Source organism: Ictalurus punctatus, chromosome 11 (genome assembly GCF_001660625.3).
Source record: "Ictalurus punctatus breed USDA103 chromosome 11, Coco_2.0, whole genome shotgun sequence".
Lineage (NCBI taxonomy): Eukaryota > Metazoa > Chordata > Actinopteri > Siluriformes > Ictaluridae > Ictalurus > Ictalurus punctatus.
In genome coordinates this window covers 12,775,479-12,797,346 of record NC_030426.2, presented here as the reverse complement: position 1 = coordinate 12,797,346, position 21,868 = coordinate 12,775,479, and the positions used below count along the sequence as shown (strand labels likewise).

The 21,868-nt window shown below is 38.3% G+C and overlaps 1 protein-coding gene across 2 annotated transcripts; it reads right to left on the bottom strand.

Annotated features, from left to right (window-relative positions):
• Positions 1–511: 511 nt before the first annotated feature.
• On the bottom strand, positions 512–21,260 carry hemk1 (HemK methyltransferase family member 1). 2 transcript variants are annotated; one of them, XM_017480047.3, is made up of 11 exons: positions 21,049–21,260; positions 18,930–19,106; positions 15,303–15,394; positions 13,779–13,872; positions 13,453–13,575; positions 12,111–12,175; positions 11,085–11,134; positions 5,628–5,733; positions 3,132–3,227; positions 2,314–2,424; positions 512–979 (listed from the first exon to the last, which is right to left on the bottom strand). In XM_017480047.3, exons 1-11 carry the CDS (start codon positions 21,139–21,141, stop codon positions 946–948), a joined length of 1,041 nt encoding a protein of 346 aa, XP_017335536.1. In that variant the 5' UTR covers positions 21,142–21,260; the 3' UTR covers positions 512–945. The 2 variants fall into 2 exon arrangements, with proteins under 2 accessions (XP_017335536.1, XP_053539747.1); XM_053683772.1 differs by lacking the exon at positions 21,049–21,260 and adding an exon at positions 20,493–21,036.
• Between the last annotated feature and the right edge of the window lie 608 nt (positions 21,261–21,868).

Here is a 21,868-nt window from a genome sequence, read left to right as displayed (position 1 = left end):
CTATACAAACTCAAATTACATTGCGTCTACACTGGACATTTTGGCTGACGGGAAATGTGAGTAAATACGTTTTAAATTTTATGTTTGAAAAGATAATAACGTAAGGTAGAATAAATTCAAATTAGATTAGATTAAATTAGAATAGATTCAGCTTTATTGTCATTGTGCAGAGTACAAGTACAGAGCTAATAATATGCTTTGACTAATTCGAAATGAACTAGCACTAATAGTAATACAATAAAATATAATGAAGTATTTATAGTATATTGGTAATAATATTCCAACAATAAATGTAAGCGCAACTACAGCTGGAGCTCAGTAAGTTTAAAATATATATATTTTTAATGTCACTGGACTACACTATATTTTTGCTCAAGTGCATAACTGCAATGGTCAGAAGAAATGCTGAACTCTAGAGTCTCCTGTCACCTGATACTAATATTGGACTGGAATTTAGACCAGCAGCTCCAGTTCCTGGCGTAGAGTCTTAAACGACGACACGAACACGCCCCCAAATTCAAGACTGTTTTATTAAACAACGTGCATGGTAACACATTCAAAATGTAAATAAGCACCGAACAGTCCACATTGTGTTGATTGCAGTGTTATTTTAACACTTTCAGCCATCATTTCTGATCAGGTCTTCCATCTAGAACATTGTGTGAATTAGAAAAGACTAAATCTCAGTGCTTAAGCTGGTCTGCCATTTAATCCATTTCAGGATTTAAATGTATTTTTTTTTAACTCACACCTTAAACACCCCATAGAATCCCAGTAAGCTGTGATTGGAGGTGAGGTGTAAGCAATACACTTTGGCAGAACGGCGAAGAATACAGTTCTTCATGTATGTCGCTTGAGCCATCATTCCATAGCAGCTTTCTCTTCTGCTATGTTCTGTCTGTGTCTCTCAAGTCAGTCGCAAACTCCACAGGTTGCTCTTTTAGTTCATCCTCTCTTCTGTAGAATGCAGAACCGCAACCTGTAAAAGCAACAGAAAAACAGGGAAAAGTGCTGGTGTTCAATAAGACAAGCATTATCTGTAATTTGAATAAGGACATGGCATACTTTTCATCCATTTAGATTTACGTTTAATGTTGTGTACCATCCTGTTAGTTAGTTCCTGTTAACGCTTGTGCGCAACTATAAATAGTTGTTTTGTCACCAGCCTCTCTTTTTTTCTCTCTTTAAAAGTTAAGACCACCATATCAACAATTATAGTGCATAAAAAAATGATAGAAAATTAATCAACACCTTCTGACTAATCAGAACGGAGCACTCAGCAGTGCGACGGTATAATATATTCACTGAAATATTTGAAAAATAATAATAATGACATATCACATGTATTTCTTACTTTATTTTCTTTGGCTACATTGTACTCTTTCCATTTATTACCATGATTTACTTACTAGTTGGTTGCTACTTGTACTGCTGCTTATTTATGCACTGGCTGCTGTAGGAATGTAATGTATAGATGATCGGTGTAAATTGTTATTATTTTATTTAAAGGTCTATTTTTTCCCCATTTAGTACTGTCCTTCAGAAGCTACATAAGATATTTTCAGGTTTCCCAGAAGACAAAACAATAACCATTTTCACCGATCATCCTGTTCAAAAGTTTACACCCCCCTGGCTCTTAATGTATTCTGTTGCCTTCTTGAGCATCAGTGAATGTTTGCACCTTTTGTAATAGTTTACGAGTCCCTCAGTTGGCCTCAGTGTGAAAAGCTGGATCTCAATATTATATAGCTGCTGTTGGAAAAGGGTCAAATATTCAGAAAATGCTGGAAAAGGAAAGAATGCGCAGGATGTGGAGGATTTTTCTGAAGAACAATGTGCAGTTTAACTGCTCAGGACAAAGAAGGGACTCATGAACATCTAGGACCATCCAGGTAACGACACACAGTATTAATAATCAAGCGTATGTAAACTTTTGAACTGATTCATTTGTGTAAATTCAGTTATTGTTGTGTCTTGTGGACTATATGTAAACATCTGTTATGTGAAACAGCTTATTCAGATCAGTACTTTTTTCCAGTTTCATTTTTATTGTACAGATCAGTACTAAATAAAGAACAAAATGCATTTTTATGATCCCTCTTTTTTTTTTTTAATTATCATTAACATTTTGCAGATGCTGCAAAGCATATGTCAACTTACAACCTCAACTGTATCATATACAGCACTCAGATCACAGAGGAAACAGAGGAAGTCCACGTATTTAAAATACTGTAGCTCCTATAAGATCTTAAGGCATTATTCATGTACAGTAGCTTAAAATAGGAGAAACATGCTAACTACAGATATTCTGACCTGTTAGTGAAATCACAGTGTGATCCCAAATATTGCAACCCCAGCATGCTTTCCTCTACCAGACCCTTTATGTGTGGAGGATGTCGTGGATCCACCTCCAGATACATACGACTGAAACACAAGCAGATACAGAGCAAATGAACAACTGCAGGAAGCAGAGTTGAGAGGATGTGTAATAGTAGGAAGGAGATCTTACCATAGTAACAGATATAAGACCTTAAAACATTTCTAGTCACAAATACACACGAGATTTGATGGAATTTCGATTTCGCAGAAAAACCAGCATTTCTAGGCAAGGAATGCAGACTTCATATTTATTGGCCTTGACAGAGCCTAGTGATAATATTTGTGAGACTCTCACACGGATTCTTGAAACAAGAGAAACGTTCAGTGTTGACAAGTGCACACACTCACAGACGTAAGCTATTATATCCAAGCGTGTTGTGTGTTAAATTTCCTGAGACAAGAATGCGGCAAGTCAGACATTGAACTAATTTTCAAGGACAAGTGACACAGTTCACCACTGTGTGAATTATGGGGCAAATTAATGGAAAGGGGCCCTATAATCCTGGAAACACCAGTATCTGCTTCCATGAAAGTGTCAACGACTAGGAACGGATTCCCTGAAGCACTTAAGAAGTGCTCGTGAAGCCCTTTAGTGAGATTAGAGCATTCTATTTATACTCTGTTGGAGTATATGCCGTCTCCTAGACCTCAGCCATGAGATCATATTCACAGAGCAATAGACATACTGCAGGGGATCCTTAAAGCACGTATACATTTACACAGTCAAACACACACACCCCCCCTCCTCTTACCCTTCATCTGTTAGGAGTCTCGGTGCTAGAGTTAGAATCTGTCTGATTACTGACATGCCATCCAAACCCCCATCCAATGCTGAGTGGTCTTCAAACCTGTGGAGATGAAGATAAATAGTCAGCATCAGAATTACTGGCTCCCTTCAAGAAAACAGTCAAAAATGATCGTAATAATCTTTAAATGCATTCATTCAATGTTTTTTTTTTTTTTTACCCAAATAGCCAATGAAAATTATATGACCTTTCTTATAAGATTTTTTAGTGTTTTCTCTTAAAAAATAAATAAATAAAGAAATCATTATTTATATTCTCCAATAAAAGCTGTCTGGTTGCCGCTAAAAGTAAAAAGGGACAGAATTGCATTTAAAGATTCTAAATACACTGAAAGGCACCAAGACATTGATTGGCTAAAAGCAACTGATTTAATTTGCATTTAATTCAATATAATAAATTAAACATGGTACCATGAAACTGTGTCTATTTTTCATCAGTCCACAGATGTTTTTTTTTAAATTAATTAATTAATTAATTAAAATTGCCTCTTTACCTAGCTAATATATTTTTTTTAAGAAAATATTACCACCCCTAAATATATCGATACGGAAGGTATATCAATATACAGTATTTGCATGCGCACACGCAATTATCCAATCAGCCAATCATGTGGCAGCAGCACAATGCATACCATCCCCCAAACACAGGTCAAGTATTTTCCAATCTTTCAAACTACCTAGTTCCAGTGAGCCTGTGCACACTGTAGCGTTGAGTGAAACCATGAACGTGAAGTGGAGAGTGAAATGGAAAGCTGATGTGGTCTTTTGCTGTTGTAGCCCATCTGTTTCAACGTTCGATGTGTTGTGCATTCTGAGATGCTTTTCTGCTCACAATGTTTGTAAAGAGTGGTTGTGGTGGTGGTGGCGGAGGCGGGTCGAGCGTCAGCTGTGGACAGAGAGGAGGCGGATCGAACCAGCAGGTACGGTGTGATGATTCTCATCTCTGTTTTATTACCCCGAGTTGATATGTGTGTGTCTCTTTGTGCTTTCACTTGACTCCCGTAACCCGTGCTTGACACACACACTCGCACACATACAGTGCTGTGAAAACGTATTTCTTCTGTTTTTGTGTAACTCCTATCTCAGTTTTAGATCTTCAAACAAAATACAACATAAAGCAAAGGCAACCTGAGTAAACACACAATACAGTTTAATTTTTTTTTTACTGAAGCAAAACAAGTTATCCAACACTTATCACCCATGTTAAAAACTAATTGCTCCCTTTAAAATTTAAACCTGGTTGTGGCACCTTTAGCAGCAATAACTGCAACCAAACTCTCCCGATAACTAGAGACCAGTCTTTCACTTACTTCTAGTAAGTACTCTTACTCTTATGCTTTGGATCATTGTCTTGCTGCATAATCCAGTTGCTCTTGAGTTTCAACTTACGGACTGAAGACCAGATATTCTCCTTTAGGATTTTCTGGTAGAGAGCAGAATTCATGTTTCCCTCAATTACAACAAATTGACCAGGCAATGAAGCAGCAAAGCATCCCCACACCATCACACTTCCACCACCATGCTTGACCATAGGAATGATGTTCTTTTTGTGAAATATCTGTGTTTGGTTTATGCCAGATGTAATGGGACCCGTCTTCAAATAAACAGTTCCACATTAGACGTATCAGTCCACAGAACATTCTCCCAAAAGGTTTGAGGATCATCAAGTTGTGTTTTCGCAAAATTCAGACGAGCCTTAATACTCTTCTGAGTTAGCAGTGGTCTTCACCTCACTACTGTCCCATGGATGCCATTTTTGCCCAGTGTATTTCTGATAGTGGAGTCATGAACAGTGACCTTTATTGATGCAAAAGAGGCCTGTAATTCCTTTGATGTTGTCCTTGGGTCTTCTGTGACTTCCTGGATGAGTAGTTGTTGCACTCTGAGGAATTTTGGAAGGTCCTCCACTTCTGGGAAGCTTCACTACTGTGCCTACTGTACTGACTCTCACTGTGGTTCTTTGGAGTCCCAGAGCCTTTGAAATAGCTTTGTAACCCTTCCCATACTGATGTATTTCACTCACCTTCTTCCTCATCATTTCTGGAATGTCTTTCAATTTTAGCAATCATGTGTTACTGGGAAAGACCAACTTCATGCTGTTGAAAAAGTGTTTTCTGTTGAATTTTGAAAGTGTGCCAAAAAGCACAGACTGCTGTGTGTGAAAATCCCAGGAGATCAGCAGTTTCTGAAATACTCAACCAGCCTCTCTGGGATCACCATCCTTCTTGAGGTCAAAGTCACTTTTTTCCTCCATTTTGATGTTTGATCTGAACAATAAAGCTCTTGAACTGTATCTGCATGATTATATCCATCATGCTGCTGCCATCTAATTGGCTGATTGGATAATTGCATGAATTTGCAGGTGTATGGGTGTTCCTAATAAAGTGGATGAATATTAACATGTTAATATAACTTCCTATATATCTGTGTGTGCTTTGAGTACCTGTGTATCTCTGCCTGCAGAGACTCCATATCCTGAGAAAACAGGTACGGAGGGTTGCTAACAATTACATCAACAGGACCGCAGCTTCTCAGTGTCAAATCAGCTTCTACGAATAAGAGGCACACACATTTGCCCAGTACATATTAGCAAAGCTCTTAACACTAAAGCACCTCACTAACATGCCAACTGACCTTGGAAGCCCTAACAACACAATCAGACTGAGCTTCCTAGTAATGAGGGCATTAACGGTGACAGAACAGAGTCTACAGGAACAATGTGCAATAACAGAAGCAGCTGCACATTTCTTTGTCATTGCAGTGCTTTGGCAATATTGTAACTGCTATAACTGTCATTACAATAAAGCACACTGAATTCAGTTGAACTGCAGCCAGAAAGAAATACACAGGAAGATGTAAATACAAGTATAATAGTGCGTAAGTCCAGTGCATAGGAGACTGGCTTCTTCCACAAAAAGACTGATTAAATAATACATGTTTAAAAATGATCAGATACAAATTTTTCAAAGGAGAGTATTAAATTAACATAAATATAAAATAAAGTTAACACAGAAGTATAGGGGACGTGCACACTGCATTCGTGAATTCATTCAGTTTTTCTTGGCCCACACCAAAATACTAATAAAAAAAAAAAATAATTCAAACTCGTTTTCAACTTTCACCGTTTTCTTTCAACTTGTTTCACCATACAAAGTCTAGATCATCAAACAATCATGAATCCAAACATTCATGAATCCATTACTGACCTTGCGAGCCAGCCAGCCACCCATGTTAACTGCAACACTATCTAACATCAGCTAACACACAGCTTTTAACAACTGCACTCAATAAATGTCGGGTGATTCAAAATATTCTTAAACTCTGCTGATATTTTCAATCGAAATGTCATCACCCTCTAGTCATTTTTAAAAAGCACATAGTAATCCATATTAACAACACATCAGACATACAGTATTTGCTGATCTGCAGTCTCTGCCAAAAGCATTGGAATGGCAAGGCCAAATCTTTTGCTTTTGCTATACACTGAAGACATTTGGGAAATGAAAGCTGAAATTCTGAACTACTGTCTCATACTCATCTTTTGATCTCAAAGAAAAGTGTATAGCAATAAACAAAAGGATTGGTCTTGGTATAACAATACTTTTGGAGGGGGACTGCACATCGTAGTCATTCAAGATTGTTCATTACTTTTTGCTCTAGAACGAATTGAAATGATGAAAAACAAGCAAAAGAAATACTAGTTTTCATTATATTTGTTATTATTATTTTAAAGGCCAGAAATGATTTTAACATCACATATATATATATATATATATACATATATATATATATATATATACATATATATATATATATATATATATATATATATATATATATATATACATAGAGGGAGAGAGAGATATGTACATATGTATACACACACACATATATATGTATGTATGTATGTATGTATGTATATATATACACACACACACACACACACACATATATACATATACATATATATATATATATATATATATATATATATATATATATATACACACATACACACATACATATATCACAAAACAAAAAACAAATAAACTCAACTTAAAGGGACCATGTAGATATTTATGCCATCCATCCATTATCCATACTGCTTAACCTAGCATGGAACTCGGGGCACAAGGCGGGGGACACCCTGGATGGAGTGCCAACCCAACACAGGGCACATTCAAACACCCATTCACAGACTACAAACAATCTGAAAATGCCAATCAGCCTACAAAGCATGTCTTTGTACCAAGGGAGGAGATTGGTGTACCCGGTGGAAATCCCTGAAGCACAGGGAGAACATGCAAACTGTGCACACACAGGGTGGAGGCGTGATTCAAAAGGTGCGAGGCAAACATGCTAACCACTAAGCCATCTGTAGTTATTTATATTCTACTGAACTTTAAGACACATTTTGAATCTCAAAGTTGGTGGAATAGAGCTGTATTTTGTGTGCATGTGTGGTGCAAATGAACATGCATATGAAGATGTATCGGTTGGTGTTCTTTACTGTATGTGTGTTGGCAGTACATAAGGATAATCTCTCTGTACAGTTTTGCTACACTGACTGGTTTGTTAAATGGCAGTGGCCTAATGCCCTCCACACCTCTACACTGTTGCAGTCTGGTATCAGATAAAGCATGTGGTTGAGAATTTCTGTGCTAAATTAAAAGGTTTGTGTTTTTGGATGTTAAGGTTACGGATGTTTTGGGAATGAATGAATCACATGATTGCAATGTATGCCTTGAGAATCAAAGATAATTTCATACAGGATCAGCCATGCAACCTCACTGTTGAATTGTACATATAGTCACTGTAAATGATAATTAACAGACAAAATTCACTTTGGGCGATATGCAAACAGACAGGTCAAGCTGATTTACAAATGGAAATGGATTGTGTCACAACTTGTACACGCCTACTCCTGCCTCGTGCTTTAGGATTACTTATCTGTACATTTCCGGATGTGTACTTAAGCCTTGTCAGTCTTCATCACGGGGTAGATCATTGCCATTGCTTTGTGCTGCCCATATTGATTTATGCACATTGATTAAGCCTGTGTATGACTTTCAACCTGCCCTTGACTTTGTTTGTGCTCTACCCTTTTAAGTTTTGCAGTTGTATGTGTGAGTGTGCGTATATATATATATATATATATATATATATATATATATATATATATATATATAGATATATATATGTTAGATTTCCATGTATCTCAGGAATATACTTATTATGTCTTCCAGACCTCCATCAGCCCTTTCAGCCTGTTCTACAATTACTTCTATTAACTTTTAGTGCTGCTATGAGATAGAAAGTGTGGTTTACTGCAGGGGGTCTAAAATGAACACACACTGACTTCATGCATGCTCACACAGACATCCCACTTTATTCATGCAGAGCAGAAGTATTTATACACATTGATAACAGTAGTGCGTGGACGGTTTCTACTGGTGCAGGGGCCAGCCAGATAGACAAAAACAAAACACACAGCACACTATGAAAATAAGTCTTTTCAAGAGACAGAAAATACATGGCCAGCTATAAGAAAGGATGGCAGTTGATCAGCTTATTCAAAGAGGTAATTAAATATATACATTCATCATAGGCATTTAATAGCACAGAGACACACAAACAGAAACTATAACCCAGTATTCCCCGTATCCAAGGTGTCTTAATATAGTTCAAAATATGAGAGTACATGATATAAGAGAATTTCCTTTCAATGTATATATATCATGTATCATATACAGTGAGGGAAAAAAGTATTTGATCCCCTGCTGATTTTGTACGTTTGCCCACTGACAAAGAAATGATCAGTCTATAATTTTAATGGTAGATTTATTTGAACAGTGAGAGACAGAATAACAACAAAAAAATCCAGAAAAACGCATGTCAAAAATTTTATAAATTAATTTGCATTTTAATGAGGGAAAAAAGTATTTGAGCCCCTCTCAATCAGAAAGATTTCTGGCTCCCAGGTGTCTTTTATACAGGTAACGAGCTGAGATTAGGAGCACACTGTTAAAGGGAGTGCTCCTAATATCAGTTTGTTACCTGTATAAAAGACACCTGTCCACAGAAGCAATCAATCAATCAGATTCCAAACTCTCCACCATGGCCAAGACCAAAGAGCTCTCCAAGGATGTCAGGGACAAGATTGTAGACCTACACAAGTCTGGAATGGGCTACAAGACCATTGCCAAGCAGCTTGGTGAGAAGGGGACAACAGTTGGTGCGATTATTCGCAAATGGAAGAAGCACAAAAGAACTGTCAATCTCCCTCGGCCTGGGGCTCCATGCAAGATCTCACCTCGTGGAGTTGCATTGATCATGAGAACAGTGAGGAATCAGCCCAGAACTACACGGGAGGATCTTGTCAATGATCTCAAGGCAGCTGGGACCATAGTCACCAAGAAAACAATTGGTAACACACTACGCCGTGAAGGACTGAAATCCTGCAGCGACCGCAAGGTCCGCTGCTCAAGAAAGCACATATACATGCCCGTCTGAAGATTGCCAATGAACATCTGAATGATTCAGAGGACAACTGGGTGGAAGTGTTGTGGTCAGATGAGACCAAAATGGAGCTCTTTGGCATCAACTCAACTCGCCGAGTTTGGAGGAGGAGGAATGCTGCCTATGACCCCAAGAACACCATCCTCACCGTCAAACATGGAGGTGGAAACATTATGCTTTGGGGGTGTTTTTCTGCTAAGGGGACAGGACAACTTCACCGCATCAAAGGGACGATGGACGGGGCCATGTACCGTCAAATCTTGGGTGAAAACCTCCTTCCCTCAGACAGGGCATTGAAAATGGGTCGTGGATGGGTATTCCAGCATGACAAAGACCCAAAACACACGGCCAAGGCAACAAAGGAGTGGCTCAAGAAGAAGCACATTAAGGTCCTGGAGTGACCTAGCCAGTCTCCAGACCTAAATCCCATAGAAAATCTGTGGAGAGAGCTGAAGGTTCGAGTTGCCAAACGTCAGCCTCGAAACATTAATGATTTGGAGAAGATCTGCAAAGAGGAGTGGGACAAAATCCCTCCTGAGATGTGTGCAAACCTGGTGGCCAACTACAAGAAACGTCTGACCTCTGTGATTGCCAACAAGGGTTTATAAAACAAGTACTATGTCATGTTTTGCAGAGGGGGTCAAATACTTATTTCCCTCATTAAAATGCAAATCAATTTATAACATTTTTGACGTGCGTTTTTCTGGATTTTTTTGTTATTATTCTGTCTCTCACTGTTCAAATACAACTACCATTAAAATTATAGACTGATCATTTCTTTGTCAGTGGGCAAACGTACAAAATCAGCAGGGGATCAAATACTTTTTTCCCCCACTGTATATATATATATATATATATATATATATATATATATATATACACTAATCATGATTATCAGTGCACTTTTTACAAAGGTGACTATTATTATTTATTATTATACACTATTATTAGTGTGTGTAATTTACGATATATATATATATATATATATATATATATATATATATATATATATATACATACATACATACATACACACACACACACATATGCGTGAAATGTATTTTTGTTTTGTTTTTTCTTTTAGGATAATTAGTTCCTTTTTGTATAGTTAGAGGGAAATTTTGTTTATTATTTTGGCCTGGTTGGCTTCCTGGTCAGCATTTAAACCATTGGGAAAAAAAACGGAGTAAGAATAAAAACAAAGCAAAACAACGTCTCGCCAACCCGTTGTTTTATTGTATTTTGCGGCCCGACCTAGACCGGGTCATAACATAGTGCGTCCATCTGATGGGTAGTATTCAATTATCAATCAATTATTCAATTATCAAAATTTAATAACAATAATCAAAATGCAACTGGTTTTTAGACATCACTTACTTACCCTTCAGAATATCTAAATGATAAATTTCCAGTCTGTCCAGGAGCCCCAGTCTATTACACAAAAGATTCATAAGCATTATTTGCATGAATAAAACACATTTCCTCTGACAGAAGATCATATACAGCTCATTACTGTTCACTAGTATTCACTATGGTTTTACTGTGGTACATTGTGGTAACCTCTGAACCATGAAAGCATGACATCATGACCATGGCATTAACATGGTGTTAATGTGGTATTTATGCTGGCAGCTATGTTACTCTTATGACACTACTACAGGCTGGCTGAAGGACATGATCTGATATTGGGGAGAAATGTGATATTTATGAAACACCACTGTTCATTTTCTCTCCCCACTTACTATTAGGGTTGGCTAGTATAAATGCGCTCGCAATTAAAAGCCTTTGTCCTCTTACCGGGAGACAAGACTTCAATACAATGTTTCATTCTGGCATCCATATCAGCTTATCTGCTGTTAACAAACGCCTTGAATTTTTGTTGAACCAACAACACTAACGGTACCAGTAACCGCTTCACTGATACATCCATAACATACAGTAAGTGTTCGAGGAGGCGTTATTTGAAATACAAGCAGGTGTAATAAACATGAAAGAGGTTTTTGCGTTTCTTGATTTGAACAAAAGGCTGGCTAACGGCAAGCATACCCAAGCATTGACTGTCTGTTTGTAGAAAAGTTTTCTATTGTAGAAATGTTTAGCCCTCCCACTGTATATCACCAGCAACTTCCAGTGCTTACCATGGTCACAGAATGCTCAGTAAAAATGGCTCTGTCTCAAATATGTCTTTCTTACAGAATGAATAAAAATGAAAGTAAAATAAAAAAAAAAACTACTAGAAACATCTAGAAGTTTAGGTGTTTGTCATAAGTTCTATGTATAGGTATGTTTTAGATCTAATACTTTATATCTAATCTAAATCTAACGTCTCTATGTCACAGTGGTGTTTCAGAATTAGTGTGTATAAAACCGTCCTGATATCAGAAGTTCTTAAAGAAGCTGCACTCACCTGTCTGCATTTTCCTTAGTGAGACACACTGCTTCCTGGCTTTGGTCCAATGCAACTGCCTTGAGCTTAGAAACAACAAACAACACAGCAATATTAAGATGCACTTTGGCAATATTAAGATACATTTTCTCATATGAATTCATAGGGGTCCCAATAATTGTTGCACTCTTATATTTCACAAAGACATTTTTTTTTTGATAAACCTGTGTTGTGTTTGCAATTGTTTGATATCCATGAGAGCAGAGTATTTTGTAACAAAAGATCAAAAGGTTAAACAACAAAGACACCTTTTTCACAGCCTTCTTTGCTCATATTTACCAAGGGTGCCAATATTAATGGAGGGCACCGTACAGTGCAGCAGCAACAACAGGCAATGCAACAAACAGTACAGCAGGATCAGACAGTGCAGTAGACACGAATGATTACACAGAGACAAAACATGAGACAAGAGACATAAGACATGGTGTCAGTTTGTGCAAACTGCAATGCAAAAATAAAATTAGGTGCTTCAGTAGGAGTTGTTATGGACTGGAGCAGTTGAGTAACTGGATAGCTTCTGGAAAGAAACTGTGAAGGTGGCGTGTAGTTCGGGAGATGATGGACCTGTAGCGCATCTGCTATGGCAGCTTGACGAAGAGGGTTATGTTTGGCTGTTTGGTGTCAGCAGCAACACATCCTACACTGCACTTTTCTTACTGAATGAAGTTGTCTGTTGCAGTTAGGCCATTTCCGTTTTCCCCACTCAGATCCAGCCAGACATTTTTAGTAGCATGTAGACTAACAGACTGCATGAAACAATCAAGTAGCAATGGATCAACAGTATGTAAATTTCTGGATTGTGTGATTTTGGAGAGAATAAAGGGTTTTTAACTAATTTGTTTGTTTTTTCCCCAAGCAACAGTAAAAAAAAAAAAAAATAGCAAGACATTCCTCCACTTTTTTTTATTAATTTACCAAAAAAAAAAACCCCAAAATACTTGTTTTCTACTGTTTCACGAGACCACCCATCCATTTTCTGTATCGCTTGTCCTAGGTATCCTCTCCCATGGAACTCAGGGAACAAGGCGGGGGGACACCCTGGACAGAGGGCCCCAATCCCCAATCCCGGCGGTGCGAGGCAAACGTGCTAACCAGGTCCTTTCACCTTTAATGAACTGGTTTTTCAGACAATCGAATTATAATCTTGCAGAAAAGCAGAAAAGTCTAGTTTTCAGGTGTATCCCCTATCGCCGTACCTGGGGGTCAACCATTATAAATGCTTCAGCTAAACTGTAAATGTTGCCACCTCGGTAACAGTGTATATTCAACTAAAGCGAGATAAATACAGTGATCTGAGGCTAACCTGTGGTACACTGTGCAGCAGGCTCAGAGAGATGGCACCTGATCCACAGCCCACCTCCAGGCATCGCAGAGCTCTCACTCCCAACTGTGACCGCAGATCCTTTAACAGCAAACTAACCAGTTCCTGCACACATACACAATGATCAGTCATACCTGTATGCCCACATACAGAGTCTGTTTATACCATAACTCACAGTTTCCTATGTTTCTAGATCATTAGAAGTGACACTCCTAAGTTTGCAAACACTGTAAAGGACACTGCGTCCTGGTGGAAAACGTTTGTGTGGTGTCAGAAGAGTGTGTATGCTGTATGTGTGTATACTGGACCTCTGTCTCAGGGCGGGGAATGAACACTGGAGGTCTCATCTTCAGGGTCAAATCCCTGAAGTCCCACTCTTCAATCACATACTGCACCGGCATCCTGAACCACACAACACACAAACAAACAACACAAAGCTGTTTCTAACGTCTACATCCTTACAAAGTGATGCATTAAATTCTGGCTTACAGCCTAAAATCTGCATTCTAGTTTAAACTTATATAACCGTTTATTTATGGGCATCTTGCTAACAGATAACAATACACGCCTGTCAAGAAAGTGATCAAATTAGAGACAAATTGCTATGCCATGCTCATTTTTCTCATAGTTGTAAAAAAAAAAAATGCTCCGATACCAACATCCGAAACCATGTGATACTGATGTAAGCTAGGAAATGACAGCGATCTGGACTTATTTCACAATTAATAGTGGCAGACAAAGCAGACAAAGCAAAGTAGACTGTGCTCTGTGAAAATATCACAAGGAGCTACTACAACATCAGGGGCGGCTGTGGCTCAGGTGGTAGTGTTTAGTTAGTTAGTTCTTGACTAATCGTAGAGTTGGCGATTCGATTCCCGGCCCATATGACGCCACATGCCGAAGTGTCCCTGGGCAAGACACTGAACCCCAAGTTGCTCCCGATGGCAAGTTAGCGCCTTGCATGGCAGCTCTGCTAGCATTGGTGTGCGAGTGTGTGTGTGTGAATGGTTAACCGCTAAGGTTAAAAAGTGCTATATAAGTGCCAACCATTCACCATTTTACCATCTTGCTAAAATACATGTAATCTGACAATAAAAAAAGACATCTTTAAACATAAAACTCAGCATGAGGAATTCTTTGCTAGCAGCAAACAGAAACAAAGCTACAGCAAACACTAGCTAGGCAAGAAATTAATCTTATTTTGTCTACAGACAAGCCTAGATGAATGAAAATGTATTTCTGAGGTTTGCATTTAGTGTTTTGATTATCTCAAAATCATAACCAATCATTTTACATTATTTGTTATTATTTTAAAAGGCAAAAGCTCCATAGATGCATTCCTAGATAAAATAATTTGATCCTGGCAAAAATCAGAAATTTAGCAGTAACTCATCATGAACCATGGAGTAATCTGATCATGGGAAAACTTTGTGTTGAAAGACAGTCGATAGTCACATTATGTTTTTAAATAACACATAATATAAGCCACTAATAAACCCACAGAAGAAGGATGACAAAAAACACTTTCGAGCTGTTGCGTCTGTGGTGTTTACTGCAGACAGACTGGGTGTTGCTCTTTTCTCTCTCGTGATTTTACACACGTGGACAGTATCCATGCAATGAAAGACCCGAATATTGTGCCAAAATCCAAGTGTGCCTATCAGATAACAGCTCTAATCTGATTAATAGATCACAGCTCGTCATCTACCATGAAAATTTGGATAATCAGGCAGCTGCCTAAATCACATTATGATCAGATTATTAGTGCACATGTAAACACACTCATATTGTTTGGCTCGTAAATGTTAAAAAGGAGACTTGAGAGGCTATACCTTGTCAGACGTTTGGAACATAGAGCCCACACGGTCTCTCGCTCCTTGTCACTCAGTCTTTCTTGCAGCATTCTCCTCTCCAGACTTTGCAGCTTTAACAGATAGAGAGAGAGGGTTTTTTTTTTTAAATCTGAAAAACATGGAGGTGGTTGAGGCTGAAAACGTAATCTGATTCCTAGAAGTTCCTGCACAAACATGCAGTAATTGTGCTGGAGAAGGTCATAGTATGTTTGTTGAAGAGAATGAAACACTGCCGCTGTTTACCACACTCACACACACAAACATACACACACACACCAAGAAATGACAAGAACTGAGGCAAATAAAAACAGCCATGCGCCTCACAAAGGAAGCTAATAGGAGTTTATAAATAGAGGGTTTTCCAGATACACAGTCCTGAATTGCATCATTCACCCGTGTCCACAAAACCCACGAGGTCATTGCTGTTTCTCATTTTGGTGCACTCCAATAACCTATATAATTTTATATGGAGCGCCCACATAATTTCATATCGACTGGGGGGGTTTTTGGCAAGGGATCAGCATTGCTCATGTGTTTTCTATTTGACTAAGTAATTACACATCAAGTCTGTGTTGGTGTTCTGTCCCAAATGCTTACTTCTTAAACCCATGCACCCTTGAGAACTCAAGAACAAGCAAGGAGTTGAAGGAGGCCTGCAGGGTTTAGAGCTACTGCTCAAACCTAAGCTGCGTGTCAAATAGAAATAGACTAAGAAGAAGTGGACCATTAACGCCAAGGATGACGTAATAAACCCACCAAATAATGAAGTGTGGACAGTTGGACACTTTTTGCACTTAGCTGTCATAATGTGCTCTATGGAGTGGATGGGAGTATATTTCGGGGGAGGAAAACAACAACAAAAAAATCTGTTTTTTTTTTTTTAAATCAGTTGTTGCTCCTAGGGGTGATCATATCATAAGTCCAGAAGACATTTCTATGATCACAATATACAGGTTTGCTATCAACCTACCATCAATACCATACTGTTTTATTTTTCTGATTTATATAATGTAAAATTGTTATTTTAGTTGTATATTACTTTTGTTTCTTTTCTAAAAAAAAATATTAAAGTATAAAATTTTAACATAATATCAGCCGCTTATAGTAAGTTGGTAAATAAATGTATTAACGTGCAACACAAAGCACAGTAACATACATATTTATTTATTATTATAAAAAGCTATTTCCATGATTTTAAAAAATCCACACAAGCATACTGTGACATAATTTATCACAATATTGATATTACATGGTCATACAGGACAGCCCTAGCTGCTCCTGTGGAGGCTCCATTGTACCACACAGTTAAATGTCACTTCATTTTACTGCAAAACATTTGTGTTCAATGTGAGATGATTCTACCCTACAAAAAGCAGTACATATACAGTGTATAATACGTAGTATAGAGTGCATAGTACACCATTTGAGACACAGCCCTACTCACCCTCACTCCAAACTTTCATACATACATCAAATTTATAGCGTTTTATATAACAAAATCCATTACACTATAGCAGGAGGATCAACAATTGAGACATGGAGGGTGTGCATAACATGGTATAAGTTTTATTTATTAGTGTAACAGTGAATAAAGACTTTATAGACAGCAGATGTAACACCACTGTGATAATGGAAGAACATTAAGAAACAGAAAAGAGCTCCACTATATCAATCTATAAGATTCCTCAGCTGTCATAAGTTTGCACTAATGTCTAGCTTTTTGCTCCAATCTTTTTAAGCCTAATTACCCTTTTTTTATTCTTGTAACAAACATATAGTATCTCACAAAAGTGAGTACACCCCTCACATTTTTGTAAATATTTGATTATTTCTTATGTGACAACACTGAAGAAATGACACTTTGCTACAATGTAAAGTAGTGAGTATACAGCTTGTGTAACAGTGTAAATTTGCTGTCCCCTCAAAATAACTCAACACACAGCCATTAATGTCTAAACCGCTGGCAACAAAAGTGAGTACACCCCTAAGTGAAAATGTCCACATTGGGCCCAAAGTGTCAATATTTTGTGTGGCCACCGTTATTTTCCACCACTGCCTTAACCCTCTTGGGCATGGAGTTCACCAGAGCTTCACAGGTTGCCACTGGAGTCCTCTTCCACTCCTCCATGACGACATCACGGAGCTGGTGGATGTTACAGACCTTGTGCTCCTCCACCTTCTGTTTGAGGATGCCCCACAGATGCTCAATAGGGTTTAGGTCTGGAGACATGCTTGGCCAGTCCATTACCTTCACCCTCAGCTTCTTTAACAAGGCAGTGGTCGTCATGGAGGTGTGTTTGGGGTCGTTATCATGCTGGAATACTGCATACTGTCTGCTTCAGTATGTCACAGTACTTGTTGACGTTCATGGTTCCCTCAATGAACTGTAGCCCCCCAGTGCCGGCAGCACTCATGCAGCTCCAGACCATGACACTCCCACCACCATGCTTGACTGTAGGCAAGACACACTTGTCTTGTACTACTCCACCTGGTTGCTGCCACACACACTTGACACCATCTGTACCAAATAAGTTTATTTTGGTTTCATCAGACCACAGGACATGGTTTCAGTAATCCATGTCCTTAGTCTGCTTGTCTTCTGCAAACTGTTTGTGGGCTTTCTTGTGCATCAATTTTAGAAGAGGCTTCCTTCTGCGACGACAGCCATACAGCCAATTTGATGCAGTGTGTGGCGTATGGTCTGAGCACTGACAGGCCGCCCACCCCTTCAACCTCTGCAGCAATGCTGGCAGCACTCATACGTCTGTTTCCCAAACACAACCTCTGCATATGACGTTGAGCACGTGCACTCAACTTTTTGGTCGACCATGGCGAGGCCTGTTCTGAGTGGAACCTGTCCTGTTAAACCGCTGTATGGTCTTGGCCACCGTGCTGCAGCTCAGTGTCAGGGTCTTGGCAATCTTCTTATAGCCTAGGCCATCTTTATGTAGAGCAACAATTCTTCTGTTCAGATCCTCAGAGAGTTCTTTGCCATGAGGTACCATGTTGAACTTCCAATGACCAGTATGAGGGAGTGTGAGAGCGATGACACCAAATTTAACACACCTGCTCCCCATTCACACCTGAGACCTTGTAACACTAACAAGTCACATGACACTGGGGAGGGAAAATGGCTAATTGGGCCTAATTTGGACATTTTCACTTAGGGGTGTACTCACTTTTGTTGCCAGCGGTTTAGACATTAATGGCTGTGTGTTGAGTTATTTTGAGGGGACAGCAAATTTACACTGTTACACAAGCTGTACACTCACTACTTTACATTGTAGCAAAGTGTCATTTCTTCAGTGTTGTCACATGAAAAGATATAATCAAATATTTACAAAAATGTGAGGGGTGTACTCACTTTTGTGAGATACTGTAATCAGGGTCTGGATATGTATCATTCATTACCTATGATTCCTGTATACTTCACCCAATACTGATGGAAATACCCTCAGATATTTATATCTGCACTTTATTCTCATCGCATCATTACAGAACAAACCAATAACAACTGTGTCATTATTCAGTGTCCATTTACTTACAGACTACACTACAGATACACTGGAGACAGTGCCATAGAGAAAGACAGAGTGTGTGACTCACAGTTTTCTTTCCCAGGACGTGAGCTATGATGTACTGTGAGGAGAGGAGTGGCTCAGAGATTCCATGCTGCTGAAAGCACTGCATCCACACGTTCACCGCCTGCTCTACTGTAACAATGGAGTCTACAGGAGGAGTGAGAGCGCCACCTACACCTCCACACGGCAACCACAGCAGAGCCTGAAGAGAGAGGCTGCCATCAGCCGTGCTTTCATTTACCTATTGTTCTTATGCAACAAAAACATGGCTATACAATTACAGGTGCATCTCAAAAAATTTGAATATTGTGGAAAAGTTTGTTTTTTCTGTAATATAATTCAAAAAGTGGAACTTTCATATTTTATAGATTCTTTACACATAAAGTGAAATATTTTAAGCCTTTTTTTGTTTTAATCTTGATGATTGCAGCTTACAGCACATGGAAATCAAAAATCCAGTATCAACTTAGTATAATAAAGAATTTATAATACAGAAATGTTGACCTGAGAAGAGCTCTAATCATCAAATTAACTCAAAACACCTGCAAAGGTTTCCTGAGCCTTTAATCTCTCGGTCTGGTTCAGTACACACAACCACAATCATGGGGAAGATGAAAGTAAATTTTGCATTTCATTTGGAAATCAAGGTCCCAGAGTCTGGAGGAAGAGTGGAGAGACACAGAATCCAAGCTGCTTGAAGTCCAGTGTGAAGTTTCCACGGTCAGTGATGATTTGGGGTGCCATGTCATCTGCTGGTGTTGGTCAACTGTATTTTCTCAAGTCGAGAGTCAATGCAGCGTCTACCAGGAGATTTTAGAGCACTTCATGCTTCCATCTGCTGACGAACTTTATGGAGATGCTGATTTCCTTTTCCAGCAGGACTTGGCACCTGCCCACAGTGCCAATACTACTAGTAACTGGTTTGTGACCATGGTATTACTGTGCTTGATTGGCCAGCCAGCTCACCTGACCTGAACCCCATAGAGAATCTGAGAGACATATAGACCCAACAATACAGACGAGCTGAAGGCCGCTATCAAAGCAACCTGGGCTTCCAAACACCTCAGCACTGCCACAGGCTGATTGCATCCATGCCACGCCACATTGATGCAGTAATTAGTGCAAAAGGAGCCTTGAATAAATATTCAGTGCATAAATTAACATACTTTTCAGAAGTTTGACATTTCTGTATTATACATTCTTTATTCTAATATTTTGAATAAAGTAATCATCAAGATTAAAACAAAAAAAAAGGCTTGAAATAATTCTTTTTGTGTGTAATGAATCTAGAAACTATGAAAGTTCCACTTTTTGAATAAAATGACGAAAAAAATGAACTATTCCACAAATTTTTTGAGATGCACCTGTAATTGTATTTTGATCATCACAATATTTGACTTTTTACGTTAGTTAAACATAATGTGAGCTGATGAACAAACAACAAATTAATACAACAATTTTAAATAAAACAAGTAATAATGAATAAAGAAAATTAACTAAGTACTTAATAAATCGTGTGCATTTCATTAGCAACACCTTTCTGCAAAAGGATTGTGTAAGTAGGAAGGGTGTACAAATTTTTTCTCACCTGTTTTTTTTAATGTTGGTTTATTTTTATTTTATTTATTTTATTTTATTTATTTATTTATTTATTTTTTTGGGGGGGATATATATGTTGAAATCTGTTTTGTTTTTTTTCTGTTGTTGTCACCTAAGGTTGTTTCTTTGTTTATAAAAGTTGTTATTAAAAATAGTAATAATAATGAATCATTTTATTATATATACTTGTCTATGCTCTTGCCCTGCATCATGTGTGTGAGTTTGTATTTCTGTTGCTTATGTGAGCTGCTTACTTGACCCTCACCCCAAGCATTTCAATATACATATGTCTTGGCATACTGGGCAAATAATAAATACATTTGACTTGACTAGATATTAATTAAATGTAATAGATCCAACTAAACAGGACTAATGCTCAGCCTTACATGAACTGGGGGGTTATGGGCTGTAATGTTATTAATCAGGTAATATTTCGAAACTTCTGGAGAATTGCCTAATTATGATTTAATGTGTCATATGAAATCCCATTTTTAAAAAAAGGATGATTTAACTCTCTGTGTCCCTGCAGTTGTCCCCTGTCTCACCCGCTGCTGTATTATTCCTCTTCTTATCCACTCAGTATAGCTTCTCTGAGTCCAGGCGGACCTGCTGCTTACTGACATCAAGCCTAACATCATTCATCACTACTACAACTGCATATTAATATGGGAATAAAAGCGAAAGCGTCCGTATTAACAGCTCATCAGACGACCACGCTGCCCATGCTGTCTACAGGTATAAAACTGAAACACGGAAGCTGTACTCCACCAAGTTTCAAAATAAAAGCCTATGACGTTCACATATAATAAAGAATATCTAGTTGAGTAAAATCGAGAGTTAAACCCAAATATCTCATAGTTATATGAAATGAAAAAGAGTAAAATAAAAAACTAAAAATAAATAAATGAATTACATTAAATAAAGGCTCATCGCAATCTTCTTTCTAGTAATAATGAAATTGAACGCCAGGTGGCGCCAACACATTTCCGCATCCATCTCCTCTGCTTTTCAGGCTCTGTAAGTACATATCTTAATAAATACAAATATGTGTGTGTGTGTGTGCATGTTATTGGACAGTGGAAACCCACACAAACATGGGGAGAAAAGGCATACATCTGCACAGGCAGTATCCTGAGCTCAGGATCAAACCCAGTAACCAAGTACTGTGAATAGGTAATGCTACCCACTGCACCATCAACAAGCAGTGATTATTTAAAAACTAAAAGGGCCAAGAGATCTTCTTTTTTATACTGAGGTTAGGGTTAGATTTAGGGATAGGCGTAGGATTAAGTTGCATTCATAATTATGTCAATGGAAAGTCCTCACAATGACAGTAGGACAAACATTTAATAATAATCGGGGGCA

Coding starts and splice junctions, on each gene's coding strand:
- hemk1 (XM_017480047.3), bottom strand. CDS start 21,141: ATGATGTTAGGCTTGATGTCAGTAAGCAGCAGGTCCGCCTGGACTCAG. Junction 15,395..18,929: donor ACGTCCTGGGAAAGAAAACT/GTGAGTCACACA, acceptor TATCTGTTAAAG/CTGCAAAGTCTGGAGAGGAG. Junction 11,135..12,110: donor ACTAAGGAAAATGCAGACAG/GTGAGTGCAGCT, acceptor TTTGTGTAATAG/ACTGGGGCTCCTGGACAGAC.